The 25,492-nt window shown below is 48.1% G+C and overlaps 1 protein-coding gene across 8 annotated transcripts in view; it reads left to right on the forward strand.

The window, feature by feature from the left end:
• The window catches only part of TULP4 (TUB like protein 4), a 228,503-nt gene extending 203,644 nt beyond the window's left edge, over positions 1-24,859 (forward strand). For all 8 annotated transcript variants that reach the window (XM_033867911.2, XM_033867906.2, XM_019951676.3 and 5 more), the window contains 6 exons: positions 5,215-5,359; positions 7,976-8,120; positions 10,166-10,259; positions 13,274-13,417; positions 15,853-18,362; positions 20,051-24,859. In XM_033867911.2, coding sequence (XP_033723802.1) covers positions 5,215-5,359; positions 7,976-8,120; positions 10,166-10,259; positions 13,274-13,417; positions 15,853-18,362; positions 20,051-20,167 — 3,155 coding nt within the window. In that variant the 3' untranslated portion in view covers positions 20,168-24,859. The remainder of the gene's footprint in view (positions 1-5,214; positions 5,360-7,975; positions 8,121-10,165; positions 10,260-13,273; positions 13,418-15,852; positions 18,363-20,050) is intronic.
• Positions 24,860-25,492: the final 633 nt, after the last annotated feature.

The following is a 25,492-nucleotide window of genomic DNA, read 5'->3' on the forward strand; positions in this document are numbered from 1 at the left end:
CCAGCTGAATGGTGAACGTAAACGGGTGCAGAGGAGGAAAAGCTCCCTGACCAGGAGAAGCCAGGAATTGCTCATCGTGAGAAGCGGATTAACTCTTCCAAACCTGCACATCGTTGTTTCTCACGTGTGGTCCATGGGCCGCCTCCCTGTAAGTCACCTGGAATACTTACTTAAATAGAGATTCCTGGGCTTTTGCCCCTTAGGTTAACTCAGCAGGTCTGGAGGGAAGCGTAGAACTCTGCAGATTAATGGGTGTGCAGGTGATTGTTATGTTCTAAAGTTTGTGATCCACTGTTGTAGATGTTCTCCAAGCAACTTAACAGATGTTCCTCAAAATTACCACTGTATGTTTTTATAATAGATAACATGAATCCCAATAATTTTTTTAGCAGAAATCCACCAGTTGTCAAAGGATTCTCAAAAGGAATCCTTAGAGCTTGCGATGGACTGAATTGTGTGCCCCAAATTCACATGTTCAAGCCCTAACCCAGGGTTACTGTATTTTGGAGACAGGGCTTTTAGGAGGTAATTAACGCTGTCATAACGGTGGGCTCCTAATCCGATAGGATTGATAGCGTTCTAAGAAAATGAGGAGGGAGAGCGCTCTCTCTCCCCTCCCCCCTCTCCCCCCTCTCTCTCCCCTCCCCCCTCTCCCCCTCCCCCTCCCTCTCTCTCTCTCTCTCTCTCTCTCCGTCTCTCTCTGTCTGTCTCTCTCACGTGCTCTCTCTTGCGTGCTCTCTTGCTCTTTCTCGCGCTCTCGCTCTCTCATGCGCTCTCTCGCGCATGTGCTCTCTCTCTGTCTCTCTCTGTCTCTCTCTCTCTCTGTCTCTCTCTCGTGCGCGCGCTCTCTCTGTCTCTCTCTCTCTCTCTTGCGCGCACGCACTAACCCCCCCCCACATGTGCACACACCAAGGAGAGGCCATGGGAGCACATAGTGAGAAGGTGTGGGTCTGCAAGCCAAGGACACGGCCGTACTGGCCCCCTGACCTTGGGACTTCTCAGCCAACATTACCGCACAAGCCAGTTCCCCTCCTCTCGCTCCCTTTTCCTGTACGTGTGTGGAGAACCCTGACTAATACAGACTGTAGTACTGAGAAGTGGGGTGCTGCTGGAACAGATACCCGAAGATGTGGAAGCAGCTTTGGCGCTGGGTCCTGGGTAGAGGCTGGAGGGGTTCTGAGGGACACCTTGGAAATATGGAAGTTAGGGCGATCTCTGGTGACGTCTCGGGCAGAGTGAGGAGCATGTTATTGGAAACTGGAGGAAAGTGACTCTTGTTATAAAGCGGCAGGGAACGTGGCTGAAGTGTGTTCTGGTGTTTTGTGGAAGATAAAACTTGCAAGCCAGTGAAACTGGATATTTACCCCAGGAGATTTCTGAGTGGTTTGGAAGGAGTGGCTTGGTTCGTCGGGACTGCTTAGAATAAAACGAGAAAGGGGAGGACGAATTGAAGAAGGAATTGTTAAGTACAGAGGAACCAGAACTTGAAGATTTGGAAAATTCTCAGCCTTTCCACACAGGACGAGGTGAAGGCAGGCTGTTGGACATCTTGGATTTGCCGGGATGGGATGAGAGAGCTGTTTGTAGGAACGTACTCTGTTCTTCAAGAGGGAGAATGACCCCAGCGGCAATTCAGAGGTCAGCAGGGCCACTGCCGCGGTTTCAACAGGCAAGACGGCCTCAGCCCAGAGCCTTGAACCCCAGCCCAGAGTACCACGGAGGCGACACAGAGTATTGAACCAAAGGGGATTATTCTTGAGCCTTAAGGTCTAATGGAATTCCCCTTACTAGGTTTTGGACTTGCGTAGGACCCATCGCCCTTTCTTTCCTTTTTCTCCTCCCTTTTGGAGCAGGAATCCCTCCCCTGTGCCTGTCCCACAGCTGTGTTTTGGATGCACATAACATGTCTGCTTTCACTGGTTCACATCTGGAAAGGAATTTTGCCTCAGTTTGAATTGTACCTTGAGTTTCACCCACATCTGATTTAGATGATATTTACGTGAGACTTTGGGCTTTAGATGAGAGTGTTGATGCTGGTATGAAGTAATAAGACTTTGGGGGCTGTTGGGATGGGAGGAGTGTATTTTGCATGGGAGCTTGCCATGAATTTGAGCGGGGCAGCAGGGGTGGAATGCTGTGGACTCTGGAGTTCGGGCTCTTAGGGGTAATTAAGGTTGAACGAGGCTGTTGTAAGCCTGGGGTCCTGATCCAGTAAGACTGGTGGCCTTGTAAGATGAAGGGAAAGAAGAGATCTCTCTCTCTCTCTCTCTCTCTCTCTCTCTCTCTCTCTCTCTCTCTCTCTCCCCCCCCCTCCCTCCCTCTCTCCCTCTCTCCCTCTCTCCCTCTCTCCCTCTCCCACACACACACACACATGCACGCACTGAGGAAAGTCCTTGTGAAGACACGGTGCAGAGGGGACCATCGGCAAGAAAGGAAGAGAGCTCTCACCAGAACCTGACCTTGCAGGCACCTTTATCTTGGACTTCCAGCCTCCCAAACTGAGAAAATAAATTTCTGTTCTTTAAGCCCGTGTCCGGTGTTTTTGCCACAAGCCTCTTGCCGTAGACACCTTTGCTGTGAAAAATAAAATAACTGATTGACACTTTGGTTTGACAGTTTGGTTTTGGCTGGTTGAAATGCACTAGCATTTCTCCCAGTTAGCGACGTTACTGATGGCTTTATTGGGCTAACAGATGACGATGATTTGCCCTGAGAGTTGGTTTCCTATTTTGAAACACACTACGTTGGAGGAGAAGGAAGCCGAGGGCCTCAAAGGTGCAGAGCTGAACCCATGTTTCTCGTAGAACTTTGGAACATCTATCAGCGGACGTGGGACCGTATGCCAAGAACACGAACAACAGTGCAGGGGCATTCCCAGCGCAACACAGAGCTCAGCCACAAATACGCAGCCTAGTATTTGGAAACCACTCTCTCTCTCTCTTTTTTTTTGGCCGCACCATGCAGCATGCGGGATCTTAGTTCCCCTACCAAGGATCGAACCTGTGCCCCCTGCAGTGGAATGGTGGATTCTTAACCACTGGACTGCCAGGGAAGTCCCAACGTATCTCTGTTAATGAAGGAAGAAATTTGGCAAGAAAAAAAAAGTGCAGTGTCAAATGAGGAGACAAATAAACAAGCAAAAAAGAAAAAAAACTTATGAACAAAAGACCTGGAAGACAAGTGCTTAGGTACAACCTACAAAATCAGTTATTTGCACAGTGTTGCCATGAATCAATACACACCTTAAATGCATTCACATATTTTGTATTTCACAATAAAGTCCTTATAATTTTGTTACTCACTTCTCATGTTTTATTATGTCCTTTCTAATGTTCCCCTTTCATGTTTCATTATTATGGCGAAATTACACGCTAGGGAGACAGCTAACACAGTAGTTACGAATGTTTGTGCCCCCGTCCAAGAAAGCATTCAGGTGTTGAAATTCTGACGCCCAGTGAGATGGTATTAGGAGGTGGGGCCTTGGGGGGGGTGATTAGGTCATGAGGGCAGAGCCTTTATAATCATGAGATTAGTGCCTTATAAAAGAGCCTGCAGGAGGATCCCTGGCCCCTTCTGCCACGTGAGGACACGGTGAGAGGTCAGCAATCTACAGTCCCGAAAAGGGCATGACCAGAACCCGGCCATGTTGGTACCCTGACCTTGGACTTCCAGCCTCTAAAACTGCAAGACAGTAATTTCTGTTGTTTGTAAGGCACGCAGTGTGTGGTATTTTGTTAGAGCAGCCCGAACAGACTAAGACTTCAGTGAAGGAAACGAGCAAACGGTATGGTATATAGCAGTGGTTAACAAGTGTAGGTCAGCGTTGAGTTGTGTTACTGAACTTCCTCAGGTCTGTGGACTGGCTCTGTGCTCATGAACACGCGAAAGTGTTCTGTGAGGTCACACGCCTGTTTGAATCATGGCCAAACTTCCTTTGATCCAGGAATAATTTGCGACGAATTATAAATGAAGTAGTAGAAAGCACTGCTCGGGGCGTGGTGGAACTCAGATGCACAGCACTCTGGCTCGCTGGGTGCCGGAGCTGTGCCTCCTGATTCAGGCGGCAGCTTAAGGGGGTGAGGTAGTGACGGGCTGGGCGTCAGCAGCCTCCCTGCCGAGTTGTTCTGCTTTGCCTCCTGTGGCCTCCGAGAGGCCCCTGTTCACAGATGTCATCTCCACATGCTCAGAAACTTGGCGCTGAGTTTGGATTAACAGACTCATCCTTTCCAGTATAAACAGCCCTTTTGAACGATCTGATCACTCACGTTCTATAAGTTAGTTCACGTGCCTTTTTCTATTACCTGGCAAGGCTCTCGGAGCCTGGAGGGATGAGGCTTTGTCAGCAAAGTGATTCTGAAGCACGGGGTACTTCCAGTGAGGGCAGAGCTGGGTTTCGGGGGGTTTTGGGGGGTGAGGGGGTGAGGAAGGCAGCAAAGGAGAGGGGATTTGGGGAGGGTGTTTAATGTGAACTTCATCTACTCTGCGGTTTGGTGACAGCCTGCTCTGTGCACATCATCTTCTGCCTGATGGCCAGCTGGCCCCCATACAGGCACCTCAGCGGAGCCCACAGCTACCGCCGAATGTTCTACTGCATGGGTCTCATTCCAGCCATTGCTCGAAGCAAGCCAGCAGCTCCTGCAGGTGGAAAAGCCAAGGCCCACCGGCAACCTTGTGGCACTTCCAAGACCACCTGGCATCCAGACGTAAACTTCTGGGAGTCCCTGGAACAGACCTGACATGGGTCTTAGTCCAGAGCAGGCCTGGAACCAACTGGGGTCTTCCTAGGTCCCAGGCCAGCAGCAGGCCCTCAGGGGAGTCACTGAGTCAGCAAGCCCCTTGCTTGGCGTGGGTTCCGGGGCCGCCGCAAGCCTGTGTGGCCCCAGGTGGCTGCCTGGTGTGTCATGAGGCGCAACAGCACAGCCCTTTGGGCTCCAGCCTTCCGCACAGTAAACAGGGCCAGACTGTTTTGTACATTCCAGAGGCGTTAAAATTCATGCCCATTTTGATAGCAGTAGAAGTGCCTACTTTTGCTTAGGAAATGTAAGAGCATAAAAAGGTAGATGGAAAACAATGTCCTGCTCCTTTCTGTTTCAACCTCTAGACTTAAACTGATGGCCTGTCAGAGTCAGTCTGTCCTCTGGTTTCTAGTAATGACCATTGTTAGGGTCTAATTGACATTACTCCCCTAAATTTTGCTGGTTGGTGTCTTACCAGATGAAATCTATGGAAACAGCCTGATTTCCACGATGATTGACAGCTGCAACTGCTCAGACTCCAGTGACATTGAACTGAGTGATGACTGGGCTGCCAAGAAGTCTCCCAAAATCTCCCGAGCTAGCAAATCACCCAAACTCCCAAGGTAATTTCGGTCTTTAGGGGTGCGCTCCCTTTTTTTGTGTCTCCGAAGGTGTGTCTGTTGTGTCTGCAGCAGAATCCCACTGAAACCAGCAGCTGAAGAGCACAGCCAGAGGGCGTCGTCGCCTTTCATCTGGAAGATCTGCCCGCAGTAATCACAGCTTCCTTCATCCTTGCCTTTGGGATAGAAAAAGACATCCAGTAGCAAGTCTGCTAAACCCGCAGAAATTCCAGGGGTGGTTAGCACTGACGATGGGTGGCATGGGGTGGCCATAGCCAGGGAGCTTGTTTTACCTTCCAGTTTGAGAAAAGTAAGAAAAATGTTTTTACGGTGTATGTAATGTGTTAAAGAAAGTGCAGAATTACATGCCTATAATTCTGTAATAGGGAAAAAATAGTGAACTAAAAAAAATTAGATCCTAAAGTTTGTCCTAAGGAGTGGCAGAAAGCTGAGAGGAGGTGGAAGGGGCTATGGTGTTGTAGATAAGAAACCCCACATGCCCCATCCTGGCTCCCTGACCTGGACACCACTTTCCTTATCTATGGAAGTTAAAGGGTGGACCAGATCTTCACTAAGATCCCTCTGTGATGCTGTGCAAAACCAAGGTATAATTCACATACAGATAGAGTCTCGCCCGATCTTAAACACATAAGCACGGTGTAGTTGATAAACCAGTGTATTCACCACCCAGTTGAAGATGAGATTTCCGTCACCCTGGAGGGTTCCCTGGGCCCTTCCTGTTCGATACCTGCACCATTCTGACTTCTATTGCCGTAGGTTGGTTTTGCTTGTTCTTGAGCTTCATATAGATGGCGTCAAACAAATACGTGCTCTTTTTTTTTTTTTTTAGGCTTTTTTGCTCAACATAATGATTTTGATTCATGCACGTCGTTGCGTATATCAGCAGTTTCTCTTTTTTTGCTCTATGAAATTCCCTTGTTACGAATATACTATAATGTATTCCATTTACCAATTGATGGATATTTGGTAGTTTCCAGTTTGGAGCTATTATGAATCAAGACCAACTGTAGATGTTCTTATACAAGACCTTCTGGGGACATATGCACTTGTTTAGGAGGGGAGTTGCAGGGCCATGGGGTAGACATGTGTTGAACTTTATGGGAAGCTACCAAACAGTATCCCTAGGTGCCTGTACCATTTCACATTCCCACCAGCAGTGTATGAGAGCTCTCACTGCTCCCGTTCTAACCTGCAGTTGAAGGTCACTTAAAAAATTGTATGCATTCCGGTGGGTGGGAAGCGGTATTTGGTTGTATTGGGTTGGCCAAAAAATTCGTTTGGGTTTTTCCATATGATCTTATGGGAAACCGAACAAACTTTTTGGCCAACCCAATAGTTTAATCCTCGTTATCTCCAGTGATTAATGATGCTGAGCAAGTTTTCATACGTTTGTTGGCCATTCGGGTGTCTTGTGTTTTCTAACTGGGAGTCCTTCGGCAGATACATGGATTGTCATACAATCTAATATGTGCATTTCTTCTTTTTTTCGTCCTGTTGAGGAAATCTGTGTCTACCCTAAGGTCATGAAGACATTCTTCTGTTCTCTTCTGGATGCTCTGTAAAGTTTTAGCTTTCACGTTTCGCTCTCAGATGAATTTTATACCGCAGATTGATTTTTGTGTAAATATGAGTTAGGGGTAAATGTTTGCGTTTTTTCTCGCGTAGATATCCATTTGCTCTAGCAACCTGATTGATTTCTTTTTTCATCTTTATTCTAAGCTTGTTAATTTGCAAATTAGATTATGAACTTTCCTACACTTCTGCAGTGTTTCCGCTTTTCCCGTTACTTAAGCAGAGAGGCCATTTAACACATGAGTAGTCAGATCCTTCACGTGTAAATGTCCATTTGAAGTTCCTGGGTGCGGCAGTCTCCAGAGCTGGTCCTCCTTCCTTCCGTCTTTCCCAGCGTTGAATCCCCTGCACACAGCAGCCAGGCTGGTTGTCCTCGCACGGAGATTTAACCAGCTGTGTCCCCCTCAGCCCTAGATATCTTATCAGGCTCTCAAGCAGTATATGTGAGGCTTCATGGTTTTCCTTCATAGAACGCCATCAACCTTACCATGTTCATTTTTATAATACTCTCTACGGGGTAGATTGGCATTAAACACGTATGTTCCCCATGTCATAAGCATAGGAACTGAAGACAAACTTTAGATCTAATTTAAATATTGCAGGTGGTGAAATGCTAGATAAGTCTGTTGAATTCCAAACATTATGTATTAGGAATTGTGAAATCATTGTGGTCTTAAGGTGAGAAATAACTCTTCCCACTCACCATTTTCCCCGGGACTAATTTTGTAAATCCCCGGCAGAAGGCATTTCTAAACATACTCTTCGTCAATAGGAAGTAAAAGTTAATTCTCAGGGGTTCCTTACAAATGAATCGCTTCATCTAACCGCAGTATACTTTAAATATATGCTATTTGATATACGATTCTGTCCTTCTTTCCTCATGTTCGTAAGGCAAAAGCAGGTGGGAGGGACTTGATTAAATTAAGGGCCGAGCCTCTGAGAGAGTGACACCATGGGGGGCTGCTGGAAAGTGAGGAGGGTCCGGGAGCGCCGGTGGGTGCCTGACCCGTGGCCTCGTCTCTGCAGGATCAACATTGAGGCTCGGAAGTCCCCCAAGCTGTCGCGTGCGGCTCAGGAGATATCCCGGTCTCCTCGCCTGCCCATGCGCAAGCCGTCCATCGGCTCGCCCAGCCTGACGCGGAGGGAGTTTCCCTTTGAAGACATCACTCAGGTAGTGTCTTGAGCCCCGCCACGCACCCCTCCTCGTGCGTGCACGACAGCGGCCGAGCCCTCGGGACCGTCTCCGTGCCTGGGACGGCAGTGCCCGACCCGGGTGCCCTGGAGAAGAGCCCTGGTTGCCCCCCTCGGTACCCCTGCCACCTCTTCATCCCGCTGGGCCTCCCTCCCACCTCGGGCATCCCTGCTGCTGCCACGAGAACCTTCTCCCAGGCAGCTCTGCTTGAGACATATCCTCATGTCCACCTCTGCTCCCTCAAACTGCTCCTGACCCCCCAGTGACTCCCAGTGTCTGCGGGAGCCCAGCCCCAGCTGCGGCCCCGCAGTCTGGCCTGCCTGTCTCCCTCCTGGTCCCCCTCACCCCGGGGGCTGCAGCCTCGCTGTTGACTGGCCTCTTCCCACCTTTGTGCCTTTGTCCTGCCTGCGTCTCCATCTCCGGGTCATCGGGCCCATCCTCTCGTCTCCTCCCCCTTGTTTCTGCCTTCACGCTTCCAGATATAAGTTCACCTCCATGACGAAGCCTTCCTTCCCTGACTCAGCCAGAGTAACCCCAAAGCATGTTGTTTATAGCTCCCTTATAACATTGCTCGGTGACTCTCTGTCTGCAAATAATTACAAGCCTGATCTCCTCCATCAGCTTATGAGCTCTCAGTGCCTGTGTGTATGTGTGTGGGCGGGGGGCGGAGGTTTAAGTGTAATTGACCTACAACACTATGTTAGTTCCAGGTGTACAATGTAGTGATTTGATACTTTTATACATTTCAAAATGGTCACTGTAATAAATCTAGTTACTGTCTGTCACCATACAAAGTTATTATAATATTATTGACTGTAGTCTCCATGCTGTACATTTCATCCCTGTGATTTATTTATTTTGTAACTGGAATTGTAGCTCTTAATCTCCCTCACCTGTTTCACTCATCCCCCCCACCCTCCCCTCTGGCAACCACCTGTTTGTTCTCCACGAGTCTGTTTCTGTTTTGTTGTATTTGTTCATTTGGTTTGTTTTTTACAGTCCACATATAAGTGAAATCATACAGTATTTGCCTTTGTCTGTCTTACTTCACTTAGCACATACCCTCTGGGTCTATCCATGTTGTTAGCAAATGGCAAGATTTCATTCTGTGTATGGCTGAGCCGTATTCGTGTGTGTGTGTGTGTGTGTGTGTGTGTGTGTGTGTGTGTGTGTGTGTACCACAGCTTCTGTATCCATTCATCTATTGATGGGTAATTAGGTTGCTTCCATGTTTAATTATTTTAAATAATACTGCTATGAACTTTGGGGTGCACATATCTTTTCAAATTAGTGTCTTGGGAGTTTCACTTTCAGAACAATACCCAGAAATAGAATTGCTGAATCATATGGTAGTTCTATTTTTAGTTTTTTGAGCAACCTTCGTACTGTTTCCCACAGTGGCTGCACCCGTTTGCATTTCTACCAACAGTGTTGGAGGGTTCCCTTTTCCTGAGGAGCTAGATTTTATTCGTCTTTATTATTGCCCTTGCACATGCGTACACACACACCCTACACATATGTGTGGTTTGAGCACAGTGATAACTTTTTAAGTTTTTTGAAATTCAATTGAATGAAAAAACATAATTGGGTGGTCTCAGGACATAGTGGTATCAATGCAACTGATATTTCTGGGAGAAATATCAAGGCTAAGAATGGAGTCAGAGCTTGGTACCTTGTGTAATAGGTCAGTGACCGGGGCAAAAGGAGAGGTGAAGAAAAATGTGCCCACGTCACTTCTGTGACCTTTCTAAGCTACCCACACACGGGCACACTGGGACACCGTCCGCCCCTCACTCCCAGACCTGAGAATCACAGCCCGTGAGCCACCACGTAAAAACAGGGCCTGGCATGCTGTAGTCGGCGTCTGGTATTGAAAACGGTGGAATGATACAGAGAATGAATATTTCTGTCAGTGCCCACCAGCGACTTTTTAAGCAAAAAGTGTTGGCATTCTTACTTCTTAAGTGATTGATAGAAAATATGGAAAGAGATTGTGGTTTTTCTTCTTTTCTTCCCCCCCACAGCACAACTATCTTGCTCAGGTCACGTCTAATATCTGGGGAACCAAATTTAAGATCGTGGGCTTGGCTGCTTTCCTGCCAACCAACCTCGGTGCAGGTAAGCACTGCATGCATCCCAGTCGGAACTCAGGCTGAGAAATCAGTTTCGACCTCCAGTGGCCTAAAGTAAAACACGAGCTCTTACGACACCAAAAGGTTAGCATGTGCTTTACCTCCAGGTTAGCCACCGTGATGTGGTAAAAATTAGAATTATTGCTCGAATCGGGGGTTTTTTTGCCAGTGGTGCTTTGATTTTTTTCTATAAGCCCTGACTGATAAAAATGACAGAAATAACCAAAAGCTCTGATAGGTTTCTGGTTATTTTGATTTCTGGCCTTTTACCGTGGGCAGATTTTGGTACCAGTGTCTTTAGGTTCTTGAGGCAAAAGAAACTTCTCAAGAAAGTCGAGAAGAGAGCATTGGAGGCTATTAGAGCACGTGGGCTGACTGTTAGGACAGTTCTTAGTGGTAAATCTTTGTAGATTTCATTTCTAAGTACCAGATAAATATCCTGTCTGTTGGAAGCTTGAGACATCGGGGAAAATGGAACCAACGGAGGACAGAGCTGGGCGAGAACCCAGAGTGTGCGTCCTCCTCGGTACCCGACTTGAGTGAGTAGCACTAACGTGTCACTTTTACTCCGGGACAGTGAGGGAGGGAAATGACAGAGGTCCTTTTCCAAGTGGCTTCCTCCTGCTGGCACGGCCCTGTATGGGCTGAGCGGCTGTGTGTCCCCCACCTTGTGGGGTGGCCTGATCATTTGACATGCACACACCTCTCCAGAAGGCCGCCTTGGCCAGCCTGTGGCTGGGGGCCCCATCTTGAATGTGCTCTGTGTGACCTACTAAAAATGTTTTTTGTTTTTTGTTTTTTTTTTTTTAATTCTGAATCTGCCTATTAGAGCTGTCTCAAACACAGATCCTTTAAAATAAATAACTCTTGCAAAGCAGACGTTAAAAGATACGTTGCTGTGTCTGTATCTTCAGAGGCTTATTAAGCAGTGCTGCAGGTGGATTTTTCATTTTGAAGTTATTCCGCTTAAAGAAGAGGAGGAATAAAGGTAAACTATAAAACTGACTTAGGAAATAAGAGTAGACTACCCCTGTACATAATGCAAAGAAATCTCTTAGGGTATTTTCCACAACCTGGACACCCTCTGAAGACCACAAAAGCCTGTTCTTCAGTAATTCAGCAGTGCGCTGCTGGTGTACACGGGGTTCTTATACCACTGTGTGAGGGTTGTGACCATCCCCATGTCAGTAAGCTGAGAACTTAGCCATCTGCTGACTATAAACGTTGAAAAAAGGAATGAAGGAATTTACTTACTGGATCTTTTCATTCTGTCTGCCCTTATTGCTTGGACGTTGAGTAGATCCGCGAGTGGGTCAGCGAGACCTTCAGATGGGAGGGCCCGTAGGTGCCTCTGAGGCCCGTGCTGCTGCAGTGCGAGGAATCTGAGTGCCCGGGACCAAAGCCTGCTGTGTGACTGTGGTGAAGTCACTGTCCTGGTCATTGACCTTTTTAAAAAGAGGGTTTTAGCTAGTACCATATGTCAAGCGAAGAGAATTTTGCATTTGATTCTACTAGAGAGAAGAAATTAACTCTTGGATTTTAGAAGGTATATTACATATGGGCACCCTGTTAAATACTCTGGTAAGCTCACCAGTGTGGATGGAAAGCTAGAAGTCTGTATGGCCTGGCCTGTGGTTGTTAAAAGAAAAAAAAAGTGAGTGCTGTTGGTTACTTTATATTGGATAATTGGATAATAATTTGTTTCTTTCTATTAGAATGATCTGGCCTGTGAAATTTTCTATTTTTAATTTTTTACATTTCTTAATTTTAAAAATATGGAATAAATTCAGAAGGTTTAAAGGAGCATAGTTAAGCTGTCTCGTCCTCACCCCCAGCACCTAGGTTTTCTTCCCCCCACTGGAGGCAACTGATGTTATGTCTTAATCCCTCCTGAGATTTTTAATTTTATTTCTCTGTGTCAATCTGAATGACAAAGAGTAGCACTTTAATGCATGCATTAATTCTTAAGCTATATGGCCATCCAGAGTTTTTAGGCCGAAATGCATATTCTCTTCTGTGGGCAAGGGAGATGAAAAAGACCTGTAAGGACTGCTGGGTTGGAAAAATCATCTTAGCCCACGCCAGTCCAAGCACGCACCTTACAGAGGTGCTTCAAAAAAGGAAGTCTACTGCGCCCTGGGGCTGCTGGCCAGCCAGCCACCAGGCTGTTGGAGGTGAGAGCTGTGGAGATAGGGTTTGGCTTATCTTAACAGAAAACTTAAAATAGTAATAATTAAAGCAACTCTACATGTGTCACAGGAAAGAGTGTAAAGGGAAAGTTGACGGGGCAGTTTCATCCTGATTCTAATCTACCGTGAAACTTAAATTCAGATTCATTATTTTTTTCAGCTTGTCTCTAAATATTTTAGTTGCAATCTAGGCCTTCTCTTAAATGTCCCCATTAATCAAAGTAAACCTTAGTATTTGAAGAAGCATGTGGCAGTTCCCCGTAAGTGTCTATCCTGATCATGAAATTGAAATAGCAAGTCAGTAAGATAAGAATTCAGTCCTGAATAAAAGCGGCATTTTATCCCTACCTGAGTCACGTCACCCCTTCTGTCATAGTCGCCTTCAAACAGCTCCTTGATTGGCTGAGATTCCCCTGAGCTCGGCGCTCTGGTTATCACAACTGTTTTCACTAAATTATCCTTCTGATTGCAAATAAGGTTTAAAAAAATATACCATTTCCAGCTCATTCCAAAAAAGAGTGTACGTTTTTAACATTTAAAATGTGTGGTTCTGTAGACAAACCACTGGCAGAGTGGCCGGGCTAGACCGAGAATTTGCTGTCACTGAATCTGCACTGTGTCCAGGGTGGCGGGTCGAGTGCCAGGGGCAGATGCGCAGCTACCCTCAGGCTCTCAGCCCGCCCGCACAGATCTGTCTTCGGAGGGCAGGGACACCGCAGCCCCATTTCTCTCCCCGTGAGGGACTCTGCTGGCACCCTGGCTGCCCTCTGCTTGTCTCTGTTGACCGTGCTTTCCTCCTCCTCCCCACCAGTAATCTATAAAACCAGCCTCCTGCATCTCCAGCCGCGGCAGATGACCATCTATCTCCCGGAGGTTCGGAAGATTTCCATGGACTTTGTTAATTTACCTGTCTTCAACCCAAATGTGTTCAGTGAAGATGAAGATGATTTACCAGGTGTGTTCACGCATGTCAGCTGGTTTGTCACAAGCCCACACCCTCTCTTAGTGGGTCGTGTTGGGGGACAGAGTGGTAGTAGTTGAGGATTACAGCACGTCAGCCTGTGCCTGCTGCCTCAGTGAGGTTGGAAGGCATGTGAGGTGTCACGGCAGAAAGGTCACATACTGTCACTAGTTTGGGGAGGAGGGGAGTTGCCAGAGTAAGGACGATGGAGGTGGAGGTGGCTGTGAGCGCTGCTGCCACCTCGTCGCACCCTCAGGGTGATCCTCCTAGTCACGTGCCTGCATAAAGAGAAGTTAACGGGACCAATAAGACATCAGAAACGAAACCCTGTCTCACGGACCCTAGGCCAGCCCTCGTCCTCTCTGTCCCTGTTTAGAGAATGACGTCACGCAGATGACCCTATGCCCACGAAGCCCAGTTTCTCAAACCTGCCCCGTCTCCCGGGCAGAAAACCTGTGCATTTCAACGTCTCTCTCTTAAGTGCAGTGCAGGTCTCCATGCATAGAACAGAAGCCTGCTGTGAGTTGAAAGTAAAATCTGGTACAAGGTTTTAAAATCCCAGTTTACAGATTTTGAAATATCTATAGCATCTTAGGTTCATTTAAGTGCTTTCTAGTCAGGGGGTCCTATTTTGATTGACAGACTGGAATGAATTCTAATTAGTCTCCCAATTATTGTCTGTGACTATTCTCAAAAGAAGTCCACCTGCAACAGTTTTATAAACACAGAGATTCCTCTACTTACAACCAAGCAAGGTTCTGAAAGTCTCTGGTTTCTGAGCCAGAGGAGCCCTGCATGGGCCACTGACTTTTCCTGTACCTGGTCATTCTCAAACAGAAGGGCTCTAGTCTCGCCATGGGATGGGCTAGACACTGATCCCAGCTCAGGCTCTGAACGTGAGGGAGCTGTCTGCCTTCCCTCAGCCCAGTGCTTTCTGACAGTAGCCGCCTTTGGTCCTCTGACGGTTTACCTCTCCTCATGGGTGGGGCAGATGTTCTGGACTCACGCGGCCCTGATGGGCAAGGTCTTGCAACCGCGTTAGCCTGTGGTTTGGTGAGGCTGCACACCCTTGAGCGTGTAGCCTGTGCCCTGCTAGCTCACAGCCTTGGATCTGGGAGTATCTTTTACACTTTCTCCTTATCGCCTTCCATTCTCCCAGAACGTGACTGATAGAGCTCTCGCTAATGCTCAGCTGTTGTTGTAATCGTCTGTGGTTCCCTGTGGAGGAGGGAACGTTTGGTCTCAGAGTTTAAACTCAGTGCTTCGTGACGCGACAGAGACTCTCGTCTCGTTCAGTGGGGAAGACACCTGTCGTCAGTATTCTATACCAAGGAGAGAACGTCTGGAAGAGGAAGCTGAACAGGAATAGTAGAAAACTTGGGACAGGGCCCAGATTCGTGCAGCCAGGAGATAGTTACCTCTCACAAGAGGACCCCCCGGAAGGGGAGAGTCTGTTACAGGCGCTGAGGGTGGGCTTAGCTTTTCATGAACCAGCTGGTTTCGTTCTGAAGTTCTGGTGAACGGTCAGCCGGCCTCTGCAATTAGCCTGTTAAATTCTATTTCCTGCTCGGATACTGGTTGCCACACAGCACTCAGCTTGCCGTGCTCGGTGAGCACTTCAGACAGGGCAGTTCAGACAGTGGCTCTGAGCACATGCACGTGGTCTGCAGATCAACGCTCAAATATACACTTTATTAAATCCCCACTGTGAACAAATAGGATATATTTACAGGGTGTATTCAATGGGGCTCACCTTATATACCATTTGAAATGCTAAAAAGCAGCTAAATTAGGAAATGACCCTTCCCCTCATATGCAGATTTGCTAGAGGAGTCTTTTCATTGGTTCCTCTACTGCATTTCACATGGTTCTATTTACAGAAACTTAATTGCTGTACAGATCTCAGACACACACCTGCTGCATGACACTTCCCACACTAACCAGTCCGTGACCCTGGATGAATCCACTCTAAAGAAGCCTAGGCACTGAGTCCTCAGTGGAGTTTCATACTGTACCAGGGCCCTCTTCTTGCACAAAAGAGGGGGCCGTTTTATGAATATCACAAGTTAAAAGCATCTTTTGAACACTTAATCATTTGCCATGGTGCCATTCAGGTGCATGGTACCAAATTCAGAAGGTTCAGAGGTATTTATTGAAAAGCTCTGGCAGTGCCCTTAGCTTACGGACGACTGCAGGCTGCCCTGAAGAACCCCCTGGGATTGCCTGTGTGTCCTTCTAGAAACATTTAGGGAAGTGTTGTGTAACTTGTGTGAACTGTCCAGCTTTCCCTAAGCAAACACACCTTCCTCTGTAGCGACTGCATTCTGTATGCAGAAGGACTGGATGAGTAGAGGTGTGTTGCTTATTCTGACCCAGTTTCATGGCAGTGTTTTGTTTGTAAGCAGTTCATCTTTCTAATTTCCTTTCAGTGACAGGAGCATCTGGTGTGCCCGAGAACAACCCACCTTGCACCGTTAACATCCCCATCGCCCCCATCCACAGCTCGGCTCAAGCGATGTCCCCCACGCAGAGCATCGGGCTGGTGCAGTCCCTGCTGGCCAACCAGAATGTGCAGCTGGATGTCCTGACCAATCAGACCACAGCCGTGGGCGCTGCCGAGCACGCAAGCGACAGCGCCGCCCAGTACCCAGTGGCCAGCCGCTACTCCAGCCCTGGCCAGGTGATCTTCGGGGGCGTGGAGATGAGCCGCGTCATCCCCAACCCCCCTCAGCTGTCCCTGCCGCCGCCAGCACAGGGGGCCATCCAGCTGTCCGTGCTGGACCACGGGGACCGAGACCACGAGCACCTGCAGAAGCCAGCCAAGGCCCTGCGGCCGGTGCCACAGTTGGCTACCGAGGGGGACGCGGTGGTGTTCAGCGCCCCCCAGGAGGTCCAGGTGGCCAAGATGAACCCCCCACCCCCCTACCCGGGAACCATCCCCGCGGCCCCCACCACCGCGGCGCCACCGCCGCCGCCACCGCCCCCGCCGCCCCCGCTGGACACGTGCTTGAAGAAGGGCGACTTCTCGCCCTACCCCACGGCAGCGCACTACCAGCCGCCCCTGGGGTACGAGAGGATCACCACCTTCGATAGCAGCGGCAACGTGGAGGAGGTGTGCCGGCCCCGGACACGCATGCTCTGCTCCCAGAACACCTACGCGCTCCCGGGCCCAGGCAGCTCGGCCACGCTGAGGCTCACCGCCACCGAGAAGAAGGTCCCGCAGCCCTGCACCAGCGCCACCCTGAACCGCCTGACGGTCCCGCGCTACTCCATCCCCCCGGGGGACCCGCCCCCCTACCCGGACCTCGCCGGCCCGCTGGGCGCCCCCGGCCGCGGCGCGGGGCAGAGACCCGACGGCGGCCTCATCCACGCCACACTGCGCAGGAACAACCGCGAGGCGGCGCTCAAGGCGGCGCCGCTGGCCGAGCCCCCGCGGCCGCCGCCGCACCCGCCCAGGCCCAAGGGCGCGGCGCAGTTCCCGGCGCGGCCCCCGCCCGCCCTGTACACCTGCAGCCAGTGCAGCGGCGCGGGCGCGGCGGGGAGGCCGGAGCCGGGCACGGGGTCGCAGCCGGGCGTCGGCCTGGTGCACGCGGCCGGCACCTCCCCGCTGACTTCCCAGTCGTCCTACAGCCTCCTGAGCGCGGGCGACGGCGCCCGCGAGCGCGCCGACTACGTCAACTCGGCCTTCACAGAGGACGAGGCGCTGGCCCAGCACTGTCAGGCCGAGAAGCCGCTGAGGCACCCCCAGCTGAGCGAAGCCGCTGTGGCCGTGAAGCGGCCGCCCCCCTACCAGTGGGACCCCGTGCTGGGGGAGGATGTTTGGGTTCCTCAGGAAAGGACAGCACAGACCGCGGTGCCCAACCCCCTGAAGCTGTCCCCTCTGATGGTAGGTCAGAGCCAGCACCTGGATGTGTCCCGAGTGCCCTTCGTCTCCCCCAAGCCTCCCGCCAGCCCTACTGCCACTTTCCAGACAGGCTATGGCATGGGAGTGCCCTATCCGGGAGGCTATAACACCTCCGCTTTGACGGGGGTGCAGGCTCCCTGCTCCCCGAAAGCCGCTCTGGCCCCAGCACAGTTTGCACAACAGGAGTCCGCGGTGGTTCTTCAAACGGCCTACCCGCCCAGCCTCTCCTACTGCCCCCTGCCCCCCATGTATCCGGGAAGCAGCGCCTGCTCGAGTTTACAACTGCCACCCATCGCCTTGCACCCTTGGAATTCCTACAGCGCGTGCCCGCCCGTGCAGAACCCCCAGGGCGCTCTTCCCCCCAAGGCGCACTTGGTGGTGGAGAAGCCCCTCGTGTCCCCGCCGCCCACGGACCTCCAAACCCACCTGGGTACAGAGGTGATGGTAGAGACAGCAGACAACTTCCAGGAAGTCCTCTCCCTGACGGAGAGCCCAGTGCCCCAGCGGACAGAGAAATTCGGAAAGAAGAACCGGAAGCGGCTGGACAGCCGGGCCGAGGAGGGAAATGTTCAGGCCATCACTGAAGGCAAAGTGAAGAAGGAGGCTCGGACTTTGAGTGATTTTAATTCCCTGATCTCCAGCCCCCGCCTGGGGAGAGAGAAGAAGAAAGTGAAGAGTCAGAAAGACCAGCTGAAGTCGAAGAAGTTGAATAAGACAAATGAGTTCCAGGACAGTTCGGAGAGCGAGCCGGAGCTGTTCATCAGCGGGGACGAGCTGATGAACCAGAGCCAGGGCAGCAAGAAGGGCTGGAAGAGCAAGAGGAGCCTGAGGGCGGCCAGTGAGCTGGAGGAGTTCAAGTGCAGGAAAGCCAGCGAGAAAGAGGACGGGCGGCTGGGCAGCCAAGGCTTCGTGTACGTCATGGCCAACAAGCAGCCTCTCTGGAACGAGGCCACCCAGGTGTACCAGCTGGACTTCGGGGGGCGGGTGACCCAGGAGTCGGCAAAGAACTTCCAGATCGAGCTGGAGGGGCGGCAGGTAAGAAGCCATGTGCTGGGGTGTGGCCCGAGTGCCACTGTCTGGTCCCGACAGGTCTCTGGACTTTGGCCTTCGGGAGCATTTTTATGAAGGCCAGATGGGAAATGTGGGAAACGGCTGATGACTCTTAGCTGGGGCCGGTCGGGCTTGTAATTTTCAGTGTGCCTATTGCTATCTCTTCTTTATTTCTCCCCAAAGTAATGCGTGTCCTGATTTTTTGAAGTCAGATGGTTCTGTGAGACCCATGAGGAAAATAGCAGGCACCTGCCCACTGCCCACAGCTGCTCTGCAGAGGCCAGCTCTAACAACTAAGTCTGTGTGCTGCTTCTGGTGTTTGCCACCGTACTTGCGAAGAACACATTCCTACTTCTATCTCTTGATTTTTTAGTTTGGGGCGTCATGTACTGACTTCTTCCTGAGCACCATAAGGGTTCATTTTCTTCACCCCAACGCCCCCCAACAGGTGAACTTTCCCTTCCCCCTTTTCGCAGGTAAATCAGTAGTCATTGGTCCCCTCGTTGTGCCACTGAATATGGTTTATTTCTGAGCCATGTATTAGGGTTTAATTACAGTTCCTTTTTTATCGTGTAGACTTTTTACTCAAGACGTAATAATTACCCAGTTTTCATTTGCTTGTCTTTCTGTGTTTCTGTTGTTAAGTCCTTCCCCAGTTCTCTGGCAGAACATACATCTCTTCTTGGTGCACTTGAGCACTTTGCGTAGTTTGTCCGTTCTTCCTGCGCCAACCTGGAATTGTTGCTGTGGTCCCACTGCATAGCTGTCGTTCTGGGACTGCCCTTCTCCACCATCCCGGAAATTCCCTTCACCGCTCATATTTAAATCTCATCGTCATTAATTCGCTCAAGAAATGATTATTGAGCACTTGCTATATGCCTGGCAATCCTCTTGGCCAGGAGTTGGGAAATTACAGCCTACAGGCCCATCCAGCCTGCAGCCTCGTTATATAAAGTTTTACTGGAACACAGCCTCGCCCATTATTTCAGTACTGTCTGCGCTGCTTTTGCCCTGCAGCAGAGGTTCAGTAGCTGTGGCAAAGTCCATATGACCTACAAAGTCTAAAATGTTTTATCATCAGCCCTTTACAGAGAGTTTGGGAACCCCAGTTCTGAGTGCTGAAATTTAGAGCACTGAGGAAAACAGAGGGAGATCTCTGTCCTCCTGGAGTTTACAAAAATGGAAGAAAGACCATAAACAAATATGTGTAACATCATATAATAACATGATACAGTGTGGTCACAGTAAGCACTGGGGTGACAGGAAAGCAGGTGCAGGAGGTGGAGTGCAAGGGGGACCACGTGTGCTCTGCTTGGTCCCTCTCTGAGCAGCGTGACATCTGACATCACAGGTCGTGGTTCTCTTAAGCCTCTTTAGCCTGTAGATTTTCTTCTCTACGTTTTCTTTCTCCTTCTGTTTCCTTGGTGGAGAAACCACTTCCTTTGACCCGCGGAGCTTTCCATGCTCTGAGTTTTGCTTGTGGCCTCCCCACTGCACGATTTAACGTGTTCTTCCATCTGTTTTTCCGACAAACTCATAGTTAGATTGAGAAGCTTTTCAGAGTCGATTTTGTTGGCAGAAATATCTCACAGGCCGCGCTGTCTGCTTCTATCAGGAGCCGCAAGGAGGTTTTCCTTTAACGTCTTTGCTTCCCCGCCCCACCCTCACCCCAGGTGATGCAGTTTGGAAGGATTGACGGCAATGCGTACATCCTGGACTTCCAGTACCCCTTCTCCGCTGTGCAGGCCTTTGCAGTTGCCCTGGCCAACGTGACCCAGCGCCTCAAATGAAGAGACTGGTGTGGGGAGGAGAGAGCGGTCTGATCGCAGACGCTGGAGGAGCCTGCACGGCCTGGTGCCCGGGGGACCAGAAGACAAGGGCAAAACTGGAAACGTCTTTCAGGCCCAGGGGAGGGCGCTGACCTTTCGTTGTTGTTTGTTTGGGTTTTTATTATCCTTTATTTTTTTTTCTTCTCTTATTTTTTTAAACAAAAGTAAAATACAGGAGAGCGGTGTTTGCAAGCAAAGGGTGCGAGGCACCTATCTGGTGGTGTTTAGGAGGCGTGGTCGCTGTGGGAATGTCCTACTGGGTTTGCTTATGTCGGCGACGGGACAAAGGGCCCTTCAGAGGGAAGGTTAGACTGCCTTCTCACCTGCTGTTCTTCTAGACGAGGAGTGTGCATTGTTTTCATTCTCCACAACATCTAGCTTTTATTATTCCTCCAACATCACTACTAGTGTAAATATAAAAAACTTGTTAAGAAAAACACAACCAAAAAATCCTGAAGGTACAGGTTCTCTTGGGGGGGGGGACAACATTTAATTCACGCATATTATGTTATTCCCCCAGAGGTGACTTGATTAATGAGGGGTATTTTGGCAAATGCACTGTGTTTGACTAATAAAAGTAGGCGTTTTACGGGGGTGCTATTACCAGGTATAAATACGATTTGCTCGTGAGCTCGTAGGGGAAAGGAGGACGGGCGAGGAAGGATCTCCTGCAGGTTTTCACGCAGATGGCTCACACGACTTGAAGCAGTACAAGGGCCACGCTCCTCTTCAGAGGAGGTTTACACTGAAACCTCCCCTAGTTTCCTAATACGTCAGAATTCTGTTGGTTCAGCGATCATTCAGTCTGATTGACTTCGGGAGAAAGATCCCGAGTAGTGTGGTGTGGGGCAGCGATTTTCTGGGCTGCGGTGGTGGCTCGTTAAGAGACCGCTGCTGAGAAGTGGGCTTCACTCCCTCTCCCCTCTCATTGTTGAACCTGGGAACCGTGCCAGAGGCGGTGTCTTCCCCATTAGGTAACACTGTTCTATACTTGCTCTTTCTAAAAATGCTGACAACACTGATTTGAAAGCACTCCTTTCCTCTTTGGGGCTGTATTAAAATTCAGTTGGTTAGAGATGTTTTCCAACAGATTAGAAATGTAGCAAAAGAAATGTTAGGCATTTGCCAGGGTATGAAAAGATAAGAGTTATAATCAACTCTTGACAAGAGCCCCATAAGCTTTTCTAGAAAAAAAAAAAAAGTTGTTTATTAACTTACAGACTGTTTACTGAGGAGATAAACCACTTGGAGAATGTGGTTAAAGTTACAGTACTTAATGTAGTTGGTTGACTATTCTTTGTTAATTTCAACAACAACAAAAAAAAATCCAGAGGTTCTCTTTTCCCGCCTCCCCCTCCACGGAGGGCAATACTCAGCCCTGATAACAAGACCCAGTTCATCGTTTTCAGTTACTGATATCTGTGATGTTGTTTAGGGCAGGAACACAAGAACTGTGTACCAGTTTAGGGTCCTAAATTTGGATTTTGTTTGAAAACAAACAGGTGGAAGATACTGCAGAAACGTTATTTTCCCCCCCAAAAAAAAAAATTTGTTTTCAATCTTCTGTTTTAGTTTAAAAATTAGAAAAGAAACAGGCCCAATGCAAGATGACATCACTTACCATTTTCTTCAGACCCAGAAGAAACACAGGTGAGGTTTCAAATATGGTGAAGGACATCTCCCAGCTAATACCAGAGCTTCCCATTTTATATTTTAAAATATTGAACCAGATTCTTTGGTGGGTAAATATTTCCAGAAAGAATTTAGCAATGTATTCAGAATTATATAATTCTTTTATATGAGTTTCTGTAGCTTAACATGATGTTTCAATGCTTATTATCAGCTGTGCAATAATGGTTATAGCCTATTTCTAAATAATTTAAATGCAGTTCCTCTGTTTTATTGTCCAAAAGTTAATTATTTATCTTGCTTTCATAGTGTTTGTAGGAATTATTTTGTTACTATGTTCTGGTGAGTTATGCCCACTTTATTATTTATTTAGAAAAATAGTATGTAATGACTTATTTGGTGGCAGTATATTTTGCTGCAAGAAATAAAAAGGATGTGATAGAAGGTTTTTTTTTACTGGACAACTTGTAACTTTTTCTAATTGGGAAAAATTCCTATTAATCCTTTAAAAGCAATTCTTTTTTTTTTTTTTTCATTTTGTGGTATCAATTATATAAAAGGAGAAGATTTCTTTGAGATAACATATCCTAAAATATTATTTCCCCTTCTGTTGAAAACTTTATTTTTAATGAAAATAAAAGGTGAAATGAAATGAGACTTAAGAGAATGAGAGTAGCACAAGAAAGGAATTATAGTAGTAAGTTTCAGTTCTTCAAGTTCTGACTGGTTTTTGAGATGTAAAGACCACATTTTAGAACTTTTCCTAATAAGAGCAAAATACAGAGGGAAATCCTTGGAATGAAGACTCCAGATGCGTGAGTGAAGAGAAAGTGAGTGTGTGTCACGAACAATTAACTAAACTTCCTGAATTCTTAGCTCCCTCCCCAAAGGACCTTTTCCCCACCTGGGGACAAAGGCCTCCGTCTGGGATCCGCCTCTGGGTGAGCGGCGGTCGTCGCTCAGCTCTGGGGCCCTGGCCTGAAGGAAGACATAGTCCCCAGTCCAGTCAGACAGGCGTCTGCAGCCGTGGCGACGCGTGTCTTTTCACTTAATGGTGACGTTTTCACTTAACTTTAAAAATGCTTCCATTCGGTCAGTCTCAATTTATTAAATGCTACCAAAGTCAGTACTTTAAGCAGCAGAATTCTACATATTTAGTGTCCATTAATAGCAACTTATGAATATTAAGATACCTCAGTGAATCCCTAAAGTTAAAAACATTAGCGCAGTAAATAGCCAACCACATACAGAATCCAGGCCTTTTTGAGGGAAGCGGTGTGTTAACAGACATGAGAACCAGTTTTAAATTTGGTTTTACTTCATCAAACCAAAGGCACAGCTTTGAGTATAGCATATACCCATTGAATGTATGTATATCCTAAGAAAAACCGGTACCAAGAAAGCAGGAAGATGTCAGAGCTCTTGTGGCAGGATAGGTCAGAGGGTTTGCAGTGTTTTCATCCACGGCTGTTGCTTCCTCATCGAGTGCCCCACGAGGGCATGCGAAGACGTGTAATCGTAGACGAAAGTCAGGAGACCCCGGGATCAAGCCGGCTCTGCCACAAAACTGGAGGGTGACCGTGGGCCTCCATTTGTCTGTAAAAGAAAGGATGGCCTGGACAATTTTCTAAACTCCTGTCGACCAGCTCGAACGGCTTGAGGGCCCAAAATGTAACAGTTTCATCAATTCCATTTTACAAACTTGGAAGGAAGGTTTCAAAACATTGCCCTTTGTAGAGAAATTTTTTTTTCCTGTATTAATGAGCAACCTACTGAATGTAAACCAGTGCATTTAAAATAATATCTTTGCAAGGTTTACCTCTAGCAACGAATGCATTTGGAATCACGTTTGTTCTCATAAAATTATACAAAAGCACCGATTCCAGGTAAGACAGAGAAGAGAAGCCTTCCCATGAATGTGCCCTACTCGGTGGACACCCCAGAGAACAGCCCTAAAATAAGTCACCACTTTGCCCTGAAGAGTGAGTTGAAAAAAGAACAAAGGAGTACATGCCTAGGCTGGCTTGAGTTCTTGAATGTGCTGTGCAGTGCAGTGTTGCATGAGCTTTGCGTGCAGAAGGTTTTCTCGAGAAGGAACCTGTTGTGTCCCCTTGTGGGCCACCTATCGTTTGGCCAAGTCAGGGGTTGTGAGCAAAGTTAGCTGAAACAAAATGTGTCCAAATGTTGTTTGAGTTCCTGGAATTTTGTCATAGCACACAACTCAAAACTCTTCACCTTTTGTGTATTTCCTTGTCCCTGGCTGATGAAGCTCTGAAGGGTTATGGTTTTCATTTCTTTGGCTTTGTGCAATTTTCTTGTAACTTTACTTGTACCTATATTTTCTGTTTATATGTTCTTTTAAATGGGAGGGGGAGGGTTCTAAGATCTCGTTTATTGTAGATAAAATTTTTTTCGTGTTGTAGAAAAGCATGGGTTATGCGTTTGACTGAAAAAGGCACTGTATTATTTACCAAAGGGGTATTGTTTTTGCATTTGTTTATAAATGCATTATTTTGGTACTGTAAATTTGGAAATAATTTCTGAGTTTATTACTACTGGCATTTTCTTTTTCCTCCCCCCCCCCCCCCCCCCCCCCGCCAACTGTAAGTGTGCGATGCAGGTGCACAGGTCCCAGACCAAACCAGACCACCAGCATGTTCTTGTCCCTGCCTCGGGAGCGGCGCGCTGCTGCGTGTGCCTGATCCCTCTCACGTTGGTTTGTTCGTTTTTGAACTCAGCATCCTGCTTTGTTTTACTTTCCAAGCAAGATCTGTTGAGATTTCTGATTTGCATTCTAATGAGCTCACCCTTATTTCCTCTCTTCTTATGTATTTTGTGTATTAGATTGTGCAGGAGGTATTCTAGAAGGCATTAATGGTTTGCATTCAAAATGGCGTGGTTTGTCCAAAGTATTTTCTGTCCTTATTACTGAGATGGATTAATCTCCTTATTTTTTTCCTGATGATTTGAAGTTGCAAGAGTTGTCAGCTATTGCTTAATAAAATTTTACAGATCAAAAACGAATCAGTTACTTGTGTGCAGGATTCAGATGCGGTCTTGAGTCCTTTGAGAAGAAATCACCGCTCTCCATTGGCATGACCCACCCTCCAGCTGCTTCTCCGATCCCTGGGTTACTGCCAGGGGTTGCTTTGACACCTGAGATCTTTATCATCATTGCTCTTTCTGAGAGCTCAGAGGTTGTGCTGTTTTCTTGGTGAGTTGGTATGAGTTTGTGTTTGTTTTTGTTTTATTTTTCCTTGCTTTTTCAAAGAGGACCCATCTGTGTCTCTATTTCTGCTAAGATCATCTATACCATTTTTTTAGATTCCACATATATGTGTTAATATACGGTATTTGTTTTTCTTTTTCTGACTTACTTCACTCTGTGTGACAGTCTCTAGGTCCAGCCACATCTCTCCAAATGACCCAATTTCGTTCCTTTTTATGGCTGAGTGATATTCCATTATATGTATGTACCACATCTTTTTTTTTGTTCCCTGCCTCTTGCATCTCCCTCCCTCCCTCCCTCCCTATGCCACCCCTCTAGGTGGTCACAAAGCACCGAGCTGATCTCCCTGTGTGTGCCACATCTTCTTTATCCATTCATCTGGCGATGGACATTTAGGTTGCTTCCATGTCCTGGCTATTGTAAATAGT

The sequence above is a fragment of the Tursiops truncatus genome, chromosome 12 (genome assembly GCF_011762595.2).
Source record: "Tursiops truncatus isolate mTurTru1 chromosome 12, mTurTru1.mat.Y, whole genome shotgun sequence".
Lineage (NCBI taxonomy): Eukaryota > Metazoa > Chordata > Mammalia > Artiodactyla > Delphinidae > Tursiops > Tursiops truncatus.